This window comes from Lycorma delicatula, chromosome 4, assembly GCF_047948215.1.
Source record: "Lycorma delicatula isolate Av1 chromosome 4, ASM4794821v1, whole genome shotgun sequence".
Lineage (NCBI taxonomy): Eukaryota > Metazoa > Arthropoda > Insecta > Hemiptera > Fulgoridae > Lycorma > Lycorma delicatula.
Genome location: NC_134458.1, coordinates 21,557,556 through 21,575,893, shown reverse-complemented (window position 1 = coordinate 21,575,893; position 18,338 = coordinate 21,557,556). Strand labels below are relative to the sequence as shown.

The following is an 18,338-nucleotide window of genomic DNA, read 5'->3' as shown; positions in this document are numbered from 1 at the left end:
AATTAAAAATATAAAATATACTCGTATGTATATGTTAGAGTTAAAGGCAATTTCTTAGAAACAGAAAGAAGGGGCATGTATATATTTAATACAAAAAATTAAACAAAAAAAGAAATGAAAATTTATATAGAGTACTGAAATTTCAAATCATTAGCAATGAATGTGTTAACATTTAAATATTTTGTAATTAGTAATTTTATACCAAAATAAAGCTTATTACATTTACTGATAAGACACACTTCTAATAATTACATAATTCATGCATACATACACATATTTTACAATCAAACAATTATGTGCTACTAATTATACATGATTATATTTAATTAACATTTTTAACAAAAAAATTACAGCCAATATTATTATATTGGTAACGCAACAAATATTAATAATAAATCTTTGGTATAAAGATTTTTATATTAACTAAACAATACTTTATAATTCATAGCATATTATATTGTTCAGGATTATTTACAATATAATTAATAACAAAAAAAATAAAATATTAGTAATAATATTAATTATAATGATTAATAAACTAAATTAAATATGTGATAAATAGTACTTGCAGTATTTTATAAATATACACGTACTATAGAACCCCTGCATCCATGACAATGGTCTGAAAATGTTAAATAAAAGTTTCAATGATCAAAGTTTAAATTTTTGTTAGCATAATATAAACCAAATAAGAATTATGTGGGATTAGATAACTCATTTTGCAGCTAACTCAAGGGATTTCTTTTTAAAGATTAATTTCTACATTGAAGAATACATGCAATATTCACAACAGCTCTAAATATTATTGTGCTGTTTAAAGAGCATTTTAAAATAAAGGGAAAGGAAATTCTTAATGTATGGAAATGCCAAAATAAGAAATTAATGAACATTTGTGGGTGTTTTGGGCACTGGTACTGATAATCATGCAGATATGAATAAGTGTGAAGGTGATGTAATCAGAGTTGTACAGTCGTGTTGACAATATAAATATGTTTTTATTACAATTTGAACGTTACAAAAAATTCTTTTAAAAAACTCATTATTTATGCATTATTATACAAAAAAAATTTTTTTGAAAATTATTTTTTAAAGTTTAACTGATTTTTTTCTAAAACATATAAAATTAAAAAAATATATTTTAATGACTCGGAGAAAAGTATATGAAAATTTTGCTTTCTGAAGATTTTATGAGTTTAATTAGTGGCTCTTTTATTAATAGGATAACTGTTACGATCCCCCTCTTTGATATTGAGATATATTCTATGGAATGGTTTGAATATAAGGAAAGAGTTCTTGAGATTTGGAAAGGAATTGGATTGAAAAGATTATCGCTAACAGCTGATAACCTACTTATTGCAAGTCTGAAGGACAACACTCAAAGATTGTGTAATTCAACTGTGTTTATGGTTTCATGTTCAAATGATTAGGCTTTTTCATGCAATGGATGTGAGTTTACATTATCACAGTTAATTGTTTTATCAGAAGATAGTGAATCCTTGTGCAGATTTTTGTATGAGCACTGTGTTTTATCAAAATCTAAGAAATGTCCGCAGCAGAAATCAAGTGACATTAAATGAAAGAAGGAAAATGTTTCATCACCACAAAAGAATTAATAGTCGATTCTCAAGGGGAAAAAGCTATAAAACGATCTCACAAAATAAAACAACATTGTGTTCCCATCATAATTTAACTAAAACACAGGTCTGTTGATTTTCTGTGTTTTGGATTACAAAAAAAAACCACTGTGTCTAGATTTATTATGTAATGAGATTGGGAGATATAGGCAAATGGAAATCTTCCTGTACAAGTGTAGACTGGAGTTTATACCTTTGTGAAGTTCGGTGTGTACACTGTATTACAGGAGTCTTCAGTGGTCGGTGGTACAGAATTATAGTAGACAAAGAAAATACAGATCATAGAAAATACAGCAGAGGTAGGCTGATTGATGGTAACTGGATTTTCAGAGGTATTGAGCATAGCAGTAAAATGTGTTTCTTTGTTCCAGTTCATACTCACAGAAGTAAAAATAATCGAACAGTACATATTGCCTGTCACTACTATCGTTAGTGACTGTTGGAAGTCTTATAATTGTCTGCAGTTTGAAAATTACCAACCACCTGACAGTTAATAGCTCTGTAAACTTTGTCGTTCTAGACACTGAGACTCGTACACAAGTGATAGAAAGAACATGGTATGAAATTCGAGCAAATGTTCTTTGGTTAACCGAAAGCACAATTTAGTCAGCCAACTGGGATGAATTCACGTTTTTTCAACTACTCAATCCAGACTACAAATCACAAATCCACACCTTGTTAAATGCTATAGGACAGCTTTACAATGGTTCCGAGCACCAGCAGTAGCCAGACACATTCCCCAAAAGACGATTCTGAATTTTCTGAAGATGATTTTTAAGATTAATTATGCATGTTCTTAGTTTACGAGTTAAAATAAATGATTTTTAATTGCTCATTCTTAGTTTAGAGTAATATAATTCAGTGTCAAACAGTTTAGTGGCAGGGGAAAATTGTGACAGTTTTCTTTAAACTTACTGGAAGCATTATTGTTAATAATAGTAAGGTGCCATTACCTATGGGATACTGATTAAGAGCCAAATAGTCAACTCTGAAAAGATTTTTTGTAAACAAACTTACATGCATTTTAAACAAAAAGTAACTAAAGTTATAGAAAATTAAAAATATATTAAAACCTGTTATTAAATTTCATCATGATAATCAAACAAACAACTATTCTCATTTACCTCATCAATCTCAGATCCTGCCTATACATTTATTCGAGTTCATTTTTAGCATTTATTTTAATTTTACATACTTTACTATTACAATCCACCAATCTCTGAGCACAGTAATCATCAAGGTCATTAATATCATATCATTTAATATGACTAATATACATAATATACATCATTGAAACAGAAGAAAGATAAAAGTCAAATTAAATTCTTAATTGGATACTAACAGTTTGGTTAAAAAAATAGATGACTAGATTGCCATCAGCTGCTGTAAAAATTGTAATGGCTCTTCCATTGATGTTTTTTGGAGTCTGGATTGGCTAACAATTCTTTTAGAAAATAACTATAATCCAGTCTTTTATAATTTCAACTGCTTCCTGAATAAAGCAGTACTATAAACTATGTTGATGGTCAGACCTACTTGCTAAAAGTGTGCATTATGTGTGCTCTTTAAAGACTCAGTTGATATAGTGATGTACAATCCCAAAGAAAAGAATTACTAATGTGATTCTTTGGAACTGAACTGTCAACCACATCTTGTGAGGTAATAAAGAAAGTTTAATTATACTTATTTTTCTTTTGCTTTGTTTTCTTAATGAAGATGAATCCTCTTCACAAAATCAAAATGCAGTTACTTATTTAATGATAATTTAGCCAGAAGCATACATCCAGCATCAGATATTTATTTGAGTGACAGAATTAGATGGTGATACAAACCATTTAATATTCATGTCATGATTAATATTCATGCAGGTGGTTGTGGTGAAATGAGGAGTTTTATTAAATTATTGAGAAACTAGGAATTTAAGCGATTAGTAAAGTGACAGTTAATTGGTACAGTTGAAACAAATTGTTCCTATTACCTCCAGAAAAACAAAAAAAAAAAAACAATTCCATGTTTATAGCAGTCAGTATATAATAAGTTAAGCCAAAATTACACTAATGTATGAAGTTGAAATTTTACAATTTACCTTCACAATAAAAATTAAAAAAAAAAATTAAGGTAAAATACTGGTAGAAAGAAATTACTAGATTCATTAGAGTAACTTAATTTTTATTAATTTTTGTATGCTATGTGTTAGAAAAAGATAATATTTTTTTCTTTTAAAAACACTTTTAACAGGTGTTTTGTTTTATAAAACAATTACAAGTTTCTTTAATAAGTCATTTATTTCTACTTTATCACACAACTAATTTTATTCAATAAAATCTTAAACAATACATCCTATTGAATTTGAAAATTTGAAACCTACTTTTTTAGATCATTTTTTGAGTTTTGGTCATATGCTAAATTAGTGCAGAAATTATTGGTTGTTACACTATATTTTTAATGATGGTAATGTCATATACATACTTATGTAATTTATAAATTAAACTTCAAGTACTTTAATGACAAACATCTACCATCTAGATTTTCACAAATTTTGTTTATTACAATGTAACGCGCCTTGAATTGCATTCTTATAAGGTGAAAATATGATTATTCTTATAAGTATGATTTGCCTTCTCTAGCGATATAGAAAATTGCTATTCTTATGAAATGTGAACTTTGACATGACATAATTCCAGTAATTTTAGAAAACAGTGAATGATGAAAATGAAACAAACACAAATGCTGTGTAGATGTGTGGTTTAAAACAGAATCATGACTGCAAGGATTGTGTCTACTAAACACGATAGTGTTTAAGTACATAATGCAAGGTCATTCATCATGATCGCACATGAAGTAACATAATGTGATCAAAATCATCACATAAAGCACTGCAAATGTGAATTCGAACTAAACCGTAATATCGTTTTCAATTGGAGTAATTTTTCTGTGCATACTGTTGAAAAATCCTATAGATATTGTGGTGTCAGCCAAATGGTGGAAACTGATAAGCCTCTATTTATGAAGCAGCAATTTAATGTCAATAGAGGTCACAAAAGCAGTGGGTATTAGGTCATATGTCAGAAAACAAACATGTTTGTTTCTCTTTGCTGCTCCTGACTGAACACAAAAAACATTACTGCTGATCACTGATGAACATATTACTTCAGAAAGAAGAATAATATCTGATAAATGGTTAGCATATACATCATCCACAACTACCACCGATCAGAACATTACATAAATCATGATGAAAATTTCATTGGCCCTGTTTTTGGAAAACACATCCAAACTATCAAAATAGGATTCATGAAAGAACAATACAATAGGAATTGTGGAAGTGACCAGAATGTTAGCTATCAGTATAAAATTGCTGGTGGCGGCATGAAAACAATACCAACCCTTCTAAATGATACTACATGATATTAACACTTTTTAGCCTTCAATGTCAGTCACTTCATTGAATATCAATATTTTCAGGAAAATGAATCTGTGCATAAATTTCTTTGAATAAAATCTTGAAGTAGTAAAGTGTTGGTGGGTATATAATATAAAAGTACTAAACTTTACCTTAGGTATGTACATAAATGAAAATTAACAATTACATGCAGCTAAATAGGCTTTACTATTATCTCCAGGTCTTGGAAAGCATCAGCTACGGATACAGGGGTGAACTATACCATAAATTTGTTATACTACAATGATCAAAATTACAATAAAAATGTGATATAACAAGTAGGTCTTAGAAGTTCACTACAATGACATTTTTTCATGCACCATCAATTTTCATCATTTTTAAACTGAGATATTTTCGGTTAATAGAAGAGAGATTAGACACCAACAACTACTATAACGAGAGAGTTGGACAGCACGTGTGTGCATCAAAGCTTAACTATATAAATGAAATCCTTTTCACTAACCCATAAACACACAAACAGGCTATAAGTTATCAATTAACAACCTGTGATATTGAAAGAAGATAACGTTATCTAAATACATTGATATAACCAAATAATACAAATTCTCCTTGTTTCTGAGCAAATGATCTTAAGAGTTTTTCCATAATTTTCTGAACAGAAAGTACCTTCAAGACCTTCAAGTACCTTCAACTAAACACAAATGCTACAACTTTCTCATACTTTTCATTATCAGGTCATTTGCAGAGATGTCTAGAATGAATACTAGAGTTATGTTTAAAAATTATACTAAATAATAATAAAAATTATTACAATTAATATGTACGGGTGATAAAATATATCACATACATATTATTTTTTTTTTAGGATGATAAAAACTTTTTTACATCTTTTCATGTAAAAAAAATGTTACAAATATTACAAAGCAAAAACAGAAACTTAGAACCATCTGAGCTTTTGCAAAATCAATTCTATGTACCTAAGGACATTTCAATTATTTAACAGATTATCTTGATCATGTTCTTTTATAATAACTAAAGTTACTTTAGTAAATTCCTAAATTTACGATACCAAAAATAAAATGCATACTCTGGAAATGTCTAAATTTTTTAAATATTTATAGAAAGTCAATCTTGATATGAGCTGATATTCAAAGATTTATATATACTTGCCTTTACATGTTTTATATATTGTTTTTCAAAACAGGGGCAGTAAAATATGATAGTTTCAGAAAATATATAGAGAGAATTGAAAATGAAATATCTATTGCTATATTTGTTGAATAGGTTAACCGTAAAAATCTTGTTAAATACAAATTTTTAAGCCACTGCCATCTCTCATTACAGTAGACTTTCTAGTTCTATAAAATTATATCATAATATTAGTTACATTTATTAAGACTATACATTTACATATTCATCTACACTCATGGAATGCAGTTTGGATAAAATAAAAAAAGAGTCTGTAATTGAACTACTACAATTAAATAAACTAATACTTTCATATTCATAGAAAACAATGAAAAATAAACTGTTTTAAAACTTAAACAATTAAGAACCACAACAAACCCCATTCTATTATTAATTGTAAATTATTCTAAAGCCCAAAGCATAATAACTTGATTACTGAATTATATTCAGTATTTAGTAACAATTTCAAGGATAACTTTAAAATAAGATAATTAGGTTATGAAACCTTATCTTATAATTGTCATAAATAAGATAACATAGTAAGAAATACAGACAGCTTGAAAGTAATTTAAGTTAAACATGTATTTCATAACTGCCCATGCTGAAATGTAGTTCTTACACATTTGCTTCATTCCTAACATTATAACCTGTAAGTAAAACTGAAAAAATTCTTAAAATAAAAAAGTGACTTGTTTCATGAACTGTACTTTTTATTTAGTGCAAATTTATGATTTGTGATTTTATGTTTTGAATATGCACAGTAAGACAGTTCATGACTTATCAGAAGACTTCTGGTGGAAGTAAGCATTTTTCTTTCTTTCGGGGAAAAAACCTTTTCAGACTTTAAAACAAGCTCTATTTTGAATAGAAACCGAGTGTAAAGTAATTATTAAAAAAAAATTTTACTACTGTAACTTCTGAATCAAAAGTAGCAGCAGAATTAAGTATGCTTAGAAACTGATGCCTAGCCAATGAGTCTAAATTTTAATCACCAATTTATTTGCTATATAACAGGGCAGTCATGCAATGCAAGTCATCAGAGAGTTGTATAGAGTGAGCACAAGCTGAACATTATTTGTGGTTTCAAATATCAAAATCAGCCATCAATGTGACAATTTAAAATTAACCACTACAAAGAACTTTCAATAATTCATAGTGTCTTATGATAACTTTATAAAAAAGAAAAAAAAAAGTTTGATTTAGTGGTGAATATTTTTAAATAAAAGTTGTATGATATTATCATGCAGTCAGTTTCTTTTCCACTTTCTAATTCTGTTTTCAGCATTAGATAATAGTAAAGAAACTTTATAACTTTGCCGGCAATTAAAACAATTTACTACGTGAAATGTACAAGGTACATTCAGAAAATAGGTATAATTTCCAAATATGAATGCTACAGCAGTTTGGTTGTCTGTAAGTGTACTGCATACTGAAATCCTTTGTACATAAGCTTGTTGTTGACTCCATTATACAAAAAGCAGATCAGTTTAGCTGGTTTTGTATGCTTTAAATGTTTAAGACAATTGAAGAACTGTAAAATAAGTTGTGTTATCTTTTTTTTAGCATAAAAAATGTGACGTCAACAAATTCAACAGTAGATTACTGAAGCTTATAGTGAAAATGCAGTAAATCTGTGAGAAAACAGGTAAGATAGTAACAAAGGACAAGAAAGCTTGTCACATCGATTTACAATAACGCTCAGCTACACCTGCTGCTTAAATCTAAGAGTTCATCATGTTATTTAGCAGGGAACAAACAGATCATCCACTGACTGCTCAGATTCAGTACCGGGTGATTATCACTCGATTTTACAGTTCCTTGCTAGCCAGTGTTACGCCAATGTCAAAAGAGCTGTGTAACATCACCTATCTTTACAGGCGATAACATTCTATGAAGAGGGTATTCAGAAACTCATCCCACATAAAAATGCTTAATATTGATGGAAACTATGTCAAAAAATAGTTGAAGGGATGGCCTTTTGTGCAATAATAAAATTCATTATTTTTTATTATCTTAAAGTACCATAGTACTTAATTTCCAAATGAGCTTAGTGTACTAAAAGAGACTGTATATATCTTTGGTTTTTCAGGTCAGGTATAAGTTAACTTCTTAAAACTCTTTAACATGAAAGAACGCCACTAACTTTTTTAAATGTCTGAAAAAATCCTCTCATGTTTTCATGAGCAGTCCTAGTCCAATAACTAGGATGCAAAGTGTTAAAATGTGTGGTTTTATCTTCACAACGAGAGAATTGTAAACAGCTTCATTTTGGAAATAACCGAAAACTAACTTGTGCTGCAATTACAAGACGTGAACAGAAATCTTATATTTTAGTAAGAGAACAAGCTCACGCATCCATCATGAGATTAATTCCTAACTCGATCATGACTAGTTGAATTCAGTAAAAAAGATCAATAGCATAGCTGCTTCTAATGATTAAATAATGTTATTAACTATATTAATCATATTCAGAATTTAGAGGTACTGACTGAACGAGGTGAAACCTCACTGAGAAACACTACGATTGTAATACCCGGTTAACAAAATGTTGGTCCCTGATCAAACTCTGTCCATGCTATTTTACTGTCATTTATATATTTTGTTATTACTATGGAATAGCAGTTGTTTGGATTAATAAGATTACTAAAAAAAAAATATTCTGTAAAAAGAAGATTATTATTAAATTTCAGTGTACGCTGTAGTCTGCTATTTCATGTAGGCAATCACTTATCCCAGTGAATAAAATATAAAGGCTTCACTTCATAAGACATCCAACTCAAGAAGAAAACTGAATTCTACAAAATAATGTATATTATATAATAAAAAATAGAGAAATTATTTAAACTTCTAATAGACAATTATGCAGCAGTAATGGTAAAACTCTAAGTAAAAATAATGAATGGTATGTTAAACTTACAACAAAAACACAGAAAAAAATCTCTATGAACAAAAATTGAAATTTAATTAAAAAATGGATTAATATATAAGAAAAAGAAAAAAACTTTAAAAAATCGACTTGTGTACCTGATTATAAGTTTTTATAAAATTACTATGAGTATTGAATCAAGCTACTGACAGTAATATTTATCACAATAATTAAGACGAAAGAATAATTAAGCAAAATATTATATAAAAATAATAATAATACTCTACCAGAAAAACCACAATTTAAAATAAGGCTAAATATTAAGGTACCATATTACAAAGCATATTCATAAAGGGCTGTCAGCTTATATTTAAATATTAGCGGGTCTGAAAACGGTTTCACGCATGCAGGGCCATCTATTGGCTATGTATGTAGCCACTGCAGTTGTTTTGATTCAATAGTTGTTTGCCTGCTGGTGAATGTAGAGAGCAATATCTGTGACAATCGTTTCTTTCGCCAGTTGTGAAGTATGCGCTGTGATTCGATTTTTGTGTGCAAAAGAATCTTCAGCTGCTGAAATTCATCAGCAGTTGTGCCTAGTGTATGGACCTACAGTAATGAGTGAAGGAAAGGTTAGAAAATGGTGTCGAGACTTTAAAAATTGCCGCCAATGTGCATGATGAAGAGCAGATTGGCAGACCCAGTATTCAGACTGATGAAATCATTGAAAAAGTGAACTGAAAACTGTTATGTGATCTGCCATTGATGATTAGTGCTCTGGCTGATGAATTTCCGTGTTGGACACACCTCTATCTACACAATTACCACAGAAAAGCTTGGATATCATAAATTGTGTGTAAGGTGGGTACTGAAAATGCTCACCAACCAACTCAAAGAGCATTTTTGGACTGCTATCAAAAAGATGGAAATGATTTGTTTTCTCAGTTTGTTACAAATGACTAAACTTGAATATCCTACACCAACATAGAATCGAAACAACAGTCGATGCAGTGGCACCATTCAAGTTCCCCAAAACTGAAAAAGTTTAAGCAATCTTTGTACTCAAGTCGGAAAATGTCGACTACCATTTTTTGGGATGAAAAGGGCGTCATTTTGGTTGATTTCACGCAACATGGATCAACAATTACAGCCGACATGTACTGCGAAACTCTCATCAAACTGAGAGGTGTGGTTCAAAATCGACGACGCAGGAAAATGCCATCCGGTGTAATCCTGCTTCACGACATCATGGGTCTTCACACTGCTGCCTTAACCAAGAAGATTCAAGATTTCTGTTGGGAACTTTTTGATCACCCTCCATATAGTTCTGACCTTGCACTAACAAATACTTCCTCTTCTTGAATTTGAAAAAGTGGCTTGGTGGATTATGGTTTGAAAACAACGAGGAACTCAAAACTGCTTTTGTCACCTGGTTCAATTCGCAGGCAGCAAACTTCTATGCAGAGGGGTTAAAAAAACTGGTGCAGCATTACAAAAAGTGCTTAGAACTGAATGGCGATTATGTGAAAAAGTGAAGTAGACTGAGTGAAAAAGTGAAGTGAAGCAAACTAACACTGTAAGTAAAAACCTTTTCTCAAGAGTTAATTATTTTTATGACCATACTTACTTTATGAATATGCCTCGTATATAAATATTAAGATAAGTGACATCAAAGCGGTTTTAGGTGTAACAAAAGTTTACAGTACAAATGAATACACAAATAAAAAAAACAAATTTCTGGATAGCATTTTAAGAGAGGAGAATACAGAAAAATGATATAATTTATGAAATAGATAAAAAATTATTTAGCCTATTTTATAACATGAACTTCTTGAATAAAATATTTAAGTATTTAATTTGTTATAAGTTTTTCTGTTTTCATTTATAGGGGATGAGGGTCAAATTTTCCGTTACTTTAAAGAAAATGATCTATATAAAAAAAGAAAAAGAGGAACTATAAAGCGGGCTATTAATGAAATTTGTCATTTTGGTACATTCTCCTCTTAACAACTCTATATATATTTAACAACATTTAAGTAATTAAAATCTAAGTAACAATTTTAATCACAAAATTTACATGTATATAAAATATGAATTTGTGAACATATTATAATAACATGAAGAGAATTTTTGAAATATAAAATTATGTAATACCTCACATCTTGTAGATTACTACTTTTAATTTAAACATTTTGTATTATTATTATCTTTTAACAGCATCTTCAGAGGTATAAATTTCAGCTACAGCAGCTTTCTTTAAAGCATCAACCCACCTAAAACAAAACAAAGATAAGCAAATATGCATCCGGGATATCAAAACAGCAAATATAAACAAAATAAACATTCACTCTAACCATTAGGATTTTGCATTAGTAAGTTACAAAATGTATAAGGGCATATTACTTATTTGAATTCTTTCAAACCAGTCTATGTCCAAAAGCTAATTGTTCAACAATCTGATGAAAATTTCACAAAATAACAGAAAATAAGTGATAACCACCTCTACATATAATTACTTATTGTTTCAAGTTAAAAAAGTTCAACTAATAGGTCCCTGTCGCAGCTTTGTCTGCTCTATATGGTTACCTGCATATCCAGTCGTGGTCAATTTTTTTATTCCACATTTTTTCATCAAATAACCAGAGGCAGGTGCAACCAGTCACACGTACAGTGATGGCACTGGCTATGTTGGTTGCAAATACTTCCATTTGAATTTTGAAAATTAGATCAGTTGTGAAGATATACATTTCTGAATAACCATGATCTTTAGATTGAGTGTACCTGATGCATGCAAAAGTTAGCCTTCAACCTACTAATACCCTGTTGAAATTTTAAAATTGGACGATTGTTTGAGGAGATATTATAAGAGCACCCCATTGCACTTACCAAAAGTGTGTCCTAGGGGTACACCGTTCCCCCAGGTGATCGTGATGATAGGTCTAGCCTCGCATGAGGTGTTCGCATCACCTCAACACTCAGTCCCCACAAGAAGCCCATTATTGTTAAACAGAGATTTTTAAATTCATTTAATATTATTTTATTTAATGTATATTTAATTCTACTGTTTTGTAATATTATTCATTCAATTGATTCAAGTCATTCAGTTCAAACCAAGCTCACACACAGTGATAGACACTCACCATAGCTCATTAATTCAATTCATTAAAGTTTGTGCTTCAACTGGCAAATCTCCATTACTACATATACATACATATTGTTACAACATACAAGGTGAGTTCAATAAGTAACAAGAATTTTTGTTTTTTGAAAAGGATTTTATTTATTCGTCTACATTAATGTTATTCCCTTCAAAATAGTCAATATTAGATATTATACACTTATGCCGGATCCTTTTCCCAATCACCAAAACACTTCTGGAACTCGATCTTTGGAATAGTGTTTAGCTCTTTCAGTTATTCGCTTTTAATCTCATCTATGCTAGTAAAATAACGGCCCTTTAAGGTTCTATTTATTTTTGGGAATAGAAAAAAAGTCACATGGGGCCGTGTCTCATAACATATGGTGGCTGGGGTATCATTACAGTGTTATTTTTGGCTAAAAATTGACGAACAAGCAATGAAGTGTGAGAAGGCGCATTATCATGGTGCAAAAGCCATAATTGTTTTGCCACAAATCCGGGCGTTTTTTCAGATTGCTTCAAGCAAATGGCATTAAACTTGTAGGTAATACTCCTTATTGATCATTTGACCTTGTGGCAAGAACTCATGATGCACTATGCTGTTGAAATCAAAGAACACGGTGAGCATAACCTTTCATATCTGACCGTACCTGTCGAGCTTTTTTCAGTCTTTGTGATCCAGAATGCCTCCACTGAGACAAAATTGATCCTTAGTTTTGACATCATATCTGCAAACCCATGTTTCATCACCTGTTATGACACATTTCAGTAGTTCTGCATCGTTGTTGACTTCATTTAATGACTCCTGTGCAACTTCCATTCACCGCTGTTTTTGTTTGAAATTCAACAATTTTGGAACAAATTTTGCTGTCACACATTTCATACCCAAAACATCTGAAAAAATTTCATGGCAAGACCCAATTGATATCCCAACATCATCAGCGACTTCTCTGATTGTGATTCGGCAATCATTTCTTTCACTTTTTCCACATTTTCATTGGTTGATGTGCTGGGACGTCCAGGACACTTGTCATCTTCAACATCTTCACGACCTTCTTGGAAATGCTTATACTACACTTAAATTCTTGCTTTACTCGCAGCAGATTTGCCAAAAGCAATATTTAACATTTTTAAAACATTGCTACACTTTATTCCATTCTTATAGCAAAGTTTAATACAAATTCTCTGATCCATTATTTATAAAAATAAAAAGTGAAGGACTTCAAGGAAATGAAGGATAACCAAAACACACGTTATCCTTCAGACAGCTGACAACATGACACATTTTGCTGTGTGTTCCCATGTGAAAGTATATTTAGTTTATTGTGAATGCAGTTAACTTACCTTATATTTCATTATATGTTATTTAATTATTCCAGAGGCTTCCGGAATGTGGTAATCTTACATTAACGCATCATATGCTAAGTCCTGTACAAAGGTTACCCAGATATCAGGTCTTGTTGAATGATTATTTAAAAAAACTGCCTTCAGATTCATGTGATAGAACTGATTCTCAGAGTAAGTAATTATGCTATTATTTAATTATTACAGTTTTTTAAAGCTGCCTGATTTGAATACATCCAGTATGTGATCTTGCGTATGTTTTGAAGTTAAGAGATAAGTAATGAAAAACGTTTACCTGTAGCTTTTTATCTATTTTTACAAAGTTAAAAAATTGGAATAATTATAAGTAGTTGTGTATAAATTAGATAGCTGTAATAAAATTAGTCTATCTGTAAAAGTGTGTAATATGTTTAACAATTATTTTCCCAGAAAACCTTATTATAGTAATTTTTTTGTGTGGGGGAAATGCTTTTGTGTTATCATATTTCTGTAGTGATCTAAAATTATTTATTCGTGATGGGGATGTTGATAAAAATTAAACATGTATAACATTTCTCTCCATGAATCTGTTTATATTTCTATACTGATAAAAATGAACTTCACATCATCAAAAATTCTTTTCTGGATGAGATAACATATAAAACTTAATGCCTAAAATTGACCTATCTATCCATTTACATTTTAATTTTGATTAACAGACTTGTTCTAAAATTAAATGCCATCGATACCATTATTGAAGAAATTGAAGCGGTTAAATTTCTAGTTATATTTGTTATATTAGATTTACATTTACATTTGTCTAAAATCCAACGTACTGTTCATTTCTGTAGTAAACTGTGTTTCTGATTTTTTCTTCTTAGAAGTACTATTTAACTACTTACCCACAGATTCTAACTGTTTATTATAGGGCACTTGTTCCTTACTTTGACTTGTGGTATTAGGATTTGTTATCAGTGATCTAAGCTACATACAAATAATTTTCATTTTGTTTAGAAAGGTTGTACATCTGATCTTTACGTATGGTTGTATTGAGTCATGCATGCCTATATTTTGGTTTCATAACATTCTAAAATTATATTCCCCGGATGTACTCAGAGTCATAGAGTAATTAATTAGATATGACGTTCAGTTTCAGTTTATCTCAGATTAACACAGTTTCTAGACTGGACAGCACACATCATAGGCCTTGCATCAACTAGATTAAAAAGTAGATCACAGCTCTTTCATATTTGACTTTATGTACTGTAGCAATCGCATATTGTAGGCAGCTATTATGGATCATCCATAATTACTACAGATTTTTGTATAAATTAGGAGTATCTTTAGCTCTACTTTTTATGGATATTGCATTTTCAGTAATGTTTATAGTAAACTGTTTGAAGAAAAGACAAACAAAATTAAAAAAATATCATCCAGCAATCTGTTACACAAATGTATATTCTGTTGTTCACTTCTTAATGGTTATCTGGCATTAGCAACATTTTGTTTCCAAAATGCATACAGAAATTTCAAAAATGGAGAATATTACTAAATCAGTTACATCTTTCTTTTTGTAGCGTCCCATTACTGAAAATGCCATTAATCCAGGAATTTTATTGACAAATTTTATAGTTGAAAATAACGTGTTCATTTCTAGTGCAGATTGTGCAGGTTTCCTGTTTCATGTTTTTTTTTTCTTGAATGCATTACTTACCTGTCAGTAATTAATTACTAATGAATGATCCTAAAAGTCAGCCTTTGATTTTATGACAAACTTCCCTTTTTTGCAGGAGTACAGTATATGTACGCACTTGCACAAGCATCACTCACACCATGCAGATCTCCCACTATAGCGGTGCTGTAGTCCCACCACTTGCAGGCTCCAGTAAAGGAGCATACATAAGAGTAAATTTTCAATTTGTTGACCATCACCTGGAGAAGACCAAGATGATGGAAGACAGTACTTCCCTGGCTGGCCTGTTGGGAGCGAATGCTACTACCTGCTCCAGCTCGCCAGGCTTCAATCGCCCTGGCTGGCAGACTCAGCAGCAGGAGCCGGCCCAGCGTGGGATCGCTTGGGGAGAACCACCTTAGCCACGCCAGTGGAAGACGACCAATGCCGACCAGACACTGTAGGCTCTGGGGGCCATCACTGCCACGATGTAGTGGGGATCCAACTGCCACTGAGGGGAAGCCCGGTCTGATTTCAATGGACAAACCATATCTTGCTGGCTACAGCCGAGTCGACTTCATCGGAGAAAAACTTCCAGACCCAACAACTCTTTACGCAAAAATGGCCCTTTTCAGGGCCACCACTCCAGAAACCTCAAACAACCCTTTTCAAGGCTACCACAAGGTTTTAAATTACAACAGGTCATTAAAGCCATTCAGCAACAATATTTTTTTTCTCGACATAAAATATGTATAAAAACCTTCTCAGGTATGCCAAGAAGCATGGGTAAAAATTTGGTTGCAATTGATAGAGTAGTTTCTTTTTGTTTATTCCAAATAAACAAAAACCCTCTTCCTCTTTATATAATAGAATAGAAATAATACTATTATTAAAACCAGAAATAAAATACACTGGCCCTGACATTAAAAATTAGCTCAATAATTTAATTAACAAGTTACACCAATTAACTGGAAAAACAAGCAAAAATAGAAGTGCCATTATTAATTTTTTTTATAAAAAGTAGTTATAATCAATTTTCATGAGATAAACTGTCATGTGAGTACATGAACAATGACAATAAAGTAAAAATAAAATTCTTTCATACAATTTTCTTAAATGAACAGATTCACATATTTTAATCTCAATTGAGCAAAACTGTCCAAGCACATATTATTTATCTTAAAACTATCACCGAGAGATTAATACCACCACTTACTGATTAGTCTCCTGAACTGAAAAACACTGGAAATAATAAACTTTCTTGGCATGGAACATTTTAAAAATTTTCTCTTTTTCACTGAATGGTTCTCCTTTCAATTCAGATACCTATCAAACAAATAAAAACACGACATGTCCCTTTTATTTCATTAAAATAATGTACAATAACACAAAAAGCATATAACTATATTTTTTCTGGATTAAGAGAAAAGGATGCATTGATGAGATGAATGCTGTCGCCTGTTGTTACATTCACTAATCACACTGAAGATTAAAAATTGTTTAAATCAATAACCCACCTGAAATTATTATTAAGAGTCAGGTTTTTTATTGATCTAGGATAATTTTATTTTATGTTTATCCATTATAATGACCCAATGGGCCTAATTTTAATAATTACTTCTGTAGAATCGAAATCATTTCATATAGTTCTTTGAAAAATAAAACATGTCACTGCAAAACGTAAAATAGTGTTGCGTGTTCATGGCTTGATAAGGATATTGAGATTGACAATTGAAAATGTTTATAATAGGTGATCATTTGAAAAGTCACCACATTTCTTGTTCAACAACTATCAGTCCCATTGTATTTCTGTTTGGAGACATGTATACCATTCTTGGGGGGGAACCTTTTTGTAATTATTTTCAAAGGGGTGGAACCCACCCACCCCGCTTTACCTACGCCAATTCAAAAATCTTAAATGGTAATTATAACATTTAATTACATTAATTGACAACCCGAATAGAATAATGAATTTTGGTGAAAAGAAAATAAAAATCCGCCCACCCCGTTCGCTTGGTAGGTGCAAAAAACCATTTATTTGGGTAATACTTTTTTTAAATTTCAGTCCAACAAAAATAGCTATAAAATTGTATGAAATTACTTCTTAAACCATTTGAAATAATCATAACCTGTGCATTAAAACTGTGAAAATTACTTTTTAAATTACCAGCACAAAATTTTGTCCTTAAATGTTTTCTAAATTTTCAAAGGTTGAAAACTTATTTTTTTTTTAATGAGATTATGTAGCTTGCAACACCTCATTGGAAGGCCCTTTGATTGACAAGTAATTTCATACAAATAAAATAAAAATTTGTTCACTGGTATTGAAGTTCAGATTAAAAATGTGTTTTTTTAGATTATGTTGGAATACAGTGTTACTGACCCAAAGCATTAGGTCTGAAATCACTCATACTGGTTAAAAATATGAGTTTTAGGTTTTTCCAGCATTGAAGAAATGTACCAGTAAACACAGAATTATAACATCAGTTAAACGTATAAAAATTTCTCATTCTCCTCGCAGATTACGCTGATTGACATCTCGCAGAACTCTCCTCGCAGACTCACATCATAAAGTCTTGCTTATACTGATTTGCAAAACTAATTTCAACTCGTCTTCCCCGAAGTATTTACACTCCTATCTTCTTTATCTGCCAGACCGGAGACAACTTGAAGTGTTTAAATGACTGTCCGCCCACACATTCCCATGAAACTCCTATCCCGGTCTGGTAACTCTTCTCATGGAAAACTGTATAGGTGTGTCAGTGGGTAGAATTACAAAAGACAATTTTTAAACGGACCTGTTACCTTTATTAAAAGGGTTTCTTTTAGCCCCTTCCTGGATTTCTCACATTATTATATTTTCTACAACTTTCTTCTTAATTGGCAGGAATCTGTAACTCAGGTTCGCTATACCGATCTTGTTACAATAGCTGCAATCCTTTCTCATAAACAAGTGACTTGATAAACATATTTCTAATAATATTTTAACACTAATTATTTATAAATGATTATCAAAATATGGTCTATATATATATATATATATATATATATGCACAAAAATTAGATTACAAACAAAAATTCATTTTGTAGACAAGATATGAAGATAATTTACT

The 18,338-nt window shown here is 30.8% G+C and overlaps 1 protein-coding gene across 3 annotated transcripts in view; it reads right to left on the bottom strand.

The window, feature by feature from the left end:
- Nucleotides 1-476: 476 nt before the first annotated feature.
- LOC142323181 (FYVE, RhoGEF and PH domain-containing protein 2-like) overlaps nt 477-18,338 on the bottom strand; it is an 85,818-nt gene continuing 67,956 nt past the window's right edge. Inside the window, exons 12-14 of one of the 3 annotated variants that reach the window (XM_075362487.1) lie at nt 16,442-16,551; nt 11,246-11,364; nt 477-622 (exon numbers count right to left, since the gene is read on the bottom strand). In XM_075362487.1, the coding sequence (XP_075218602.1) occupies nt 11,295-11,364; nt 16,442-16,551 (180 nt within the window). In that variant the 3' untranslated portion in view covers nt 477-622; nt 11,246-11,294. Of the gene's footprint in view, nt 623-6,620; nt 9,021-9,164; nt 11,365-16,441; nt 16,552-18,338 lie in introns of those variants that run through there. The other 2 variants (XM_075362488.1, XM_075362486.1) reach the window with 2 other exon arrangements.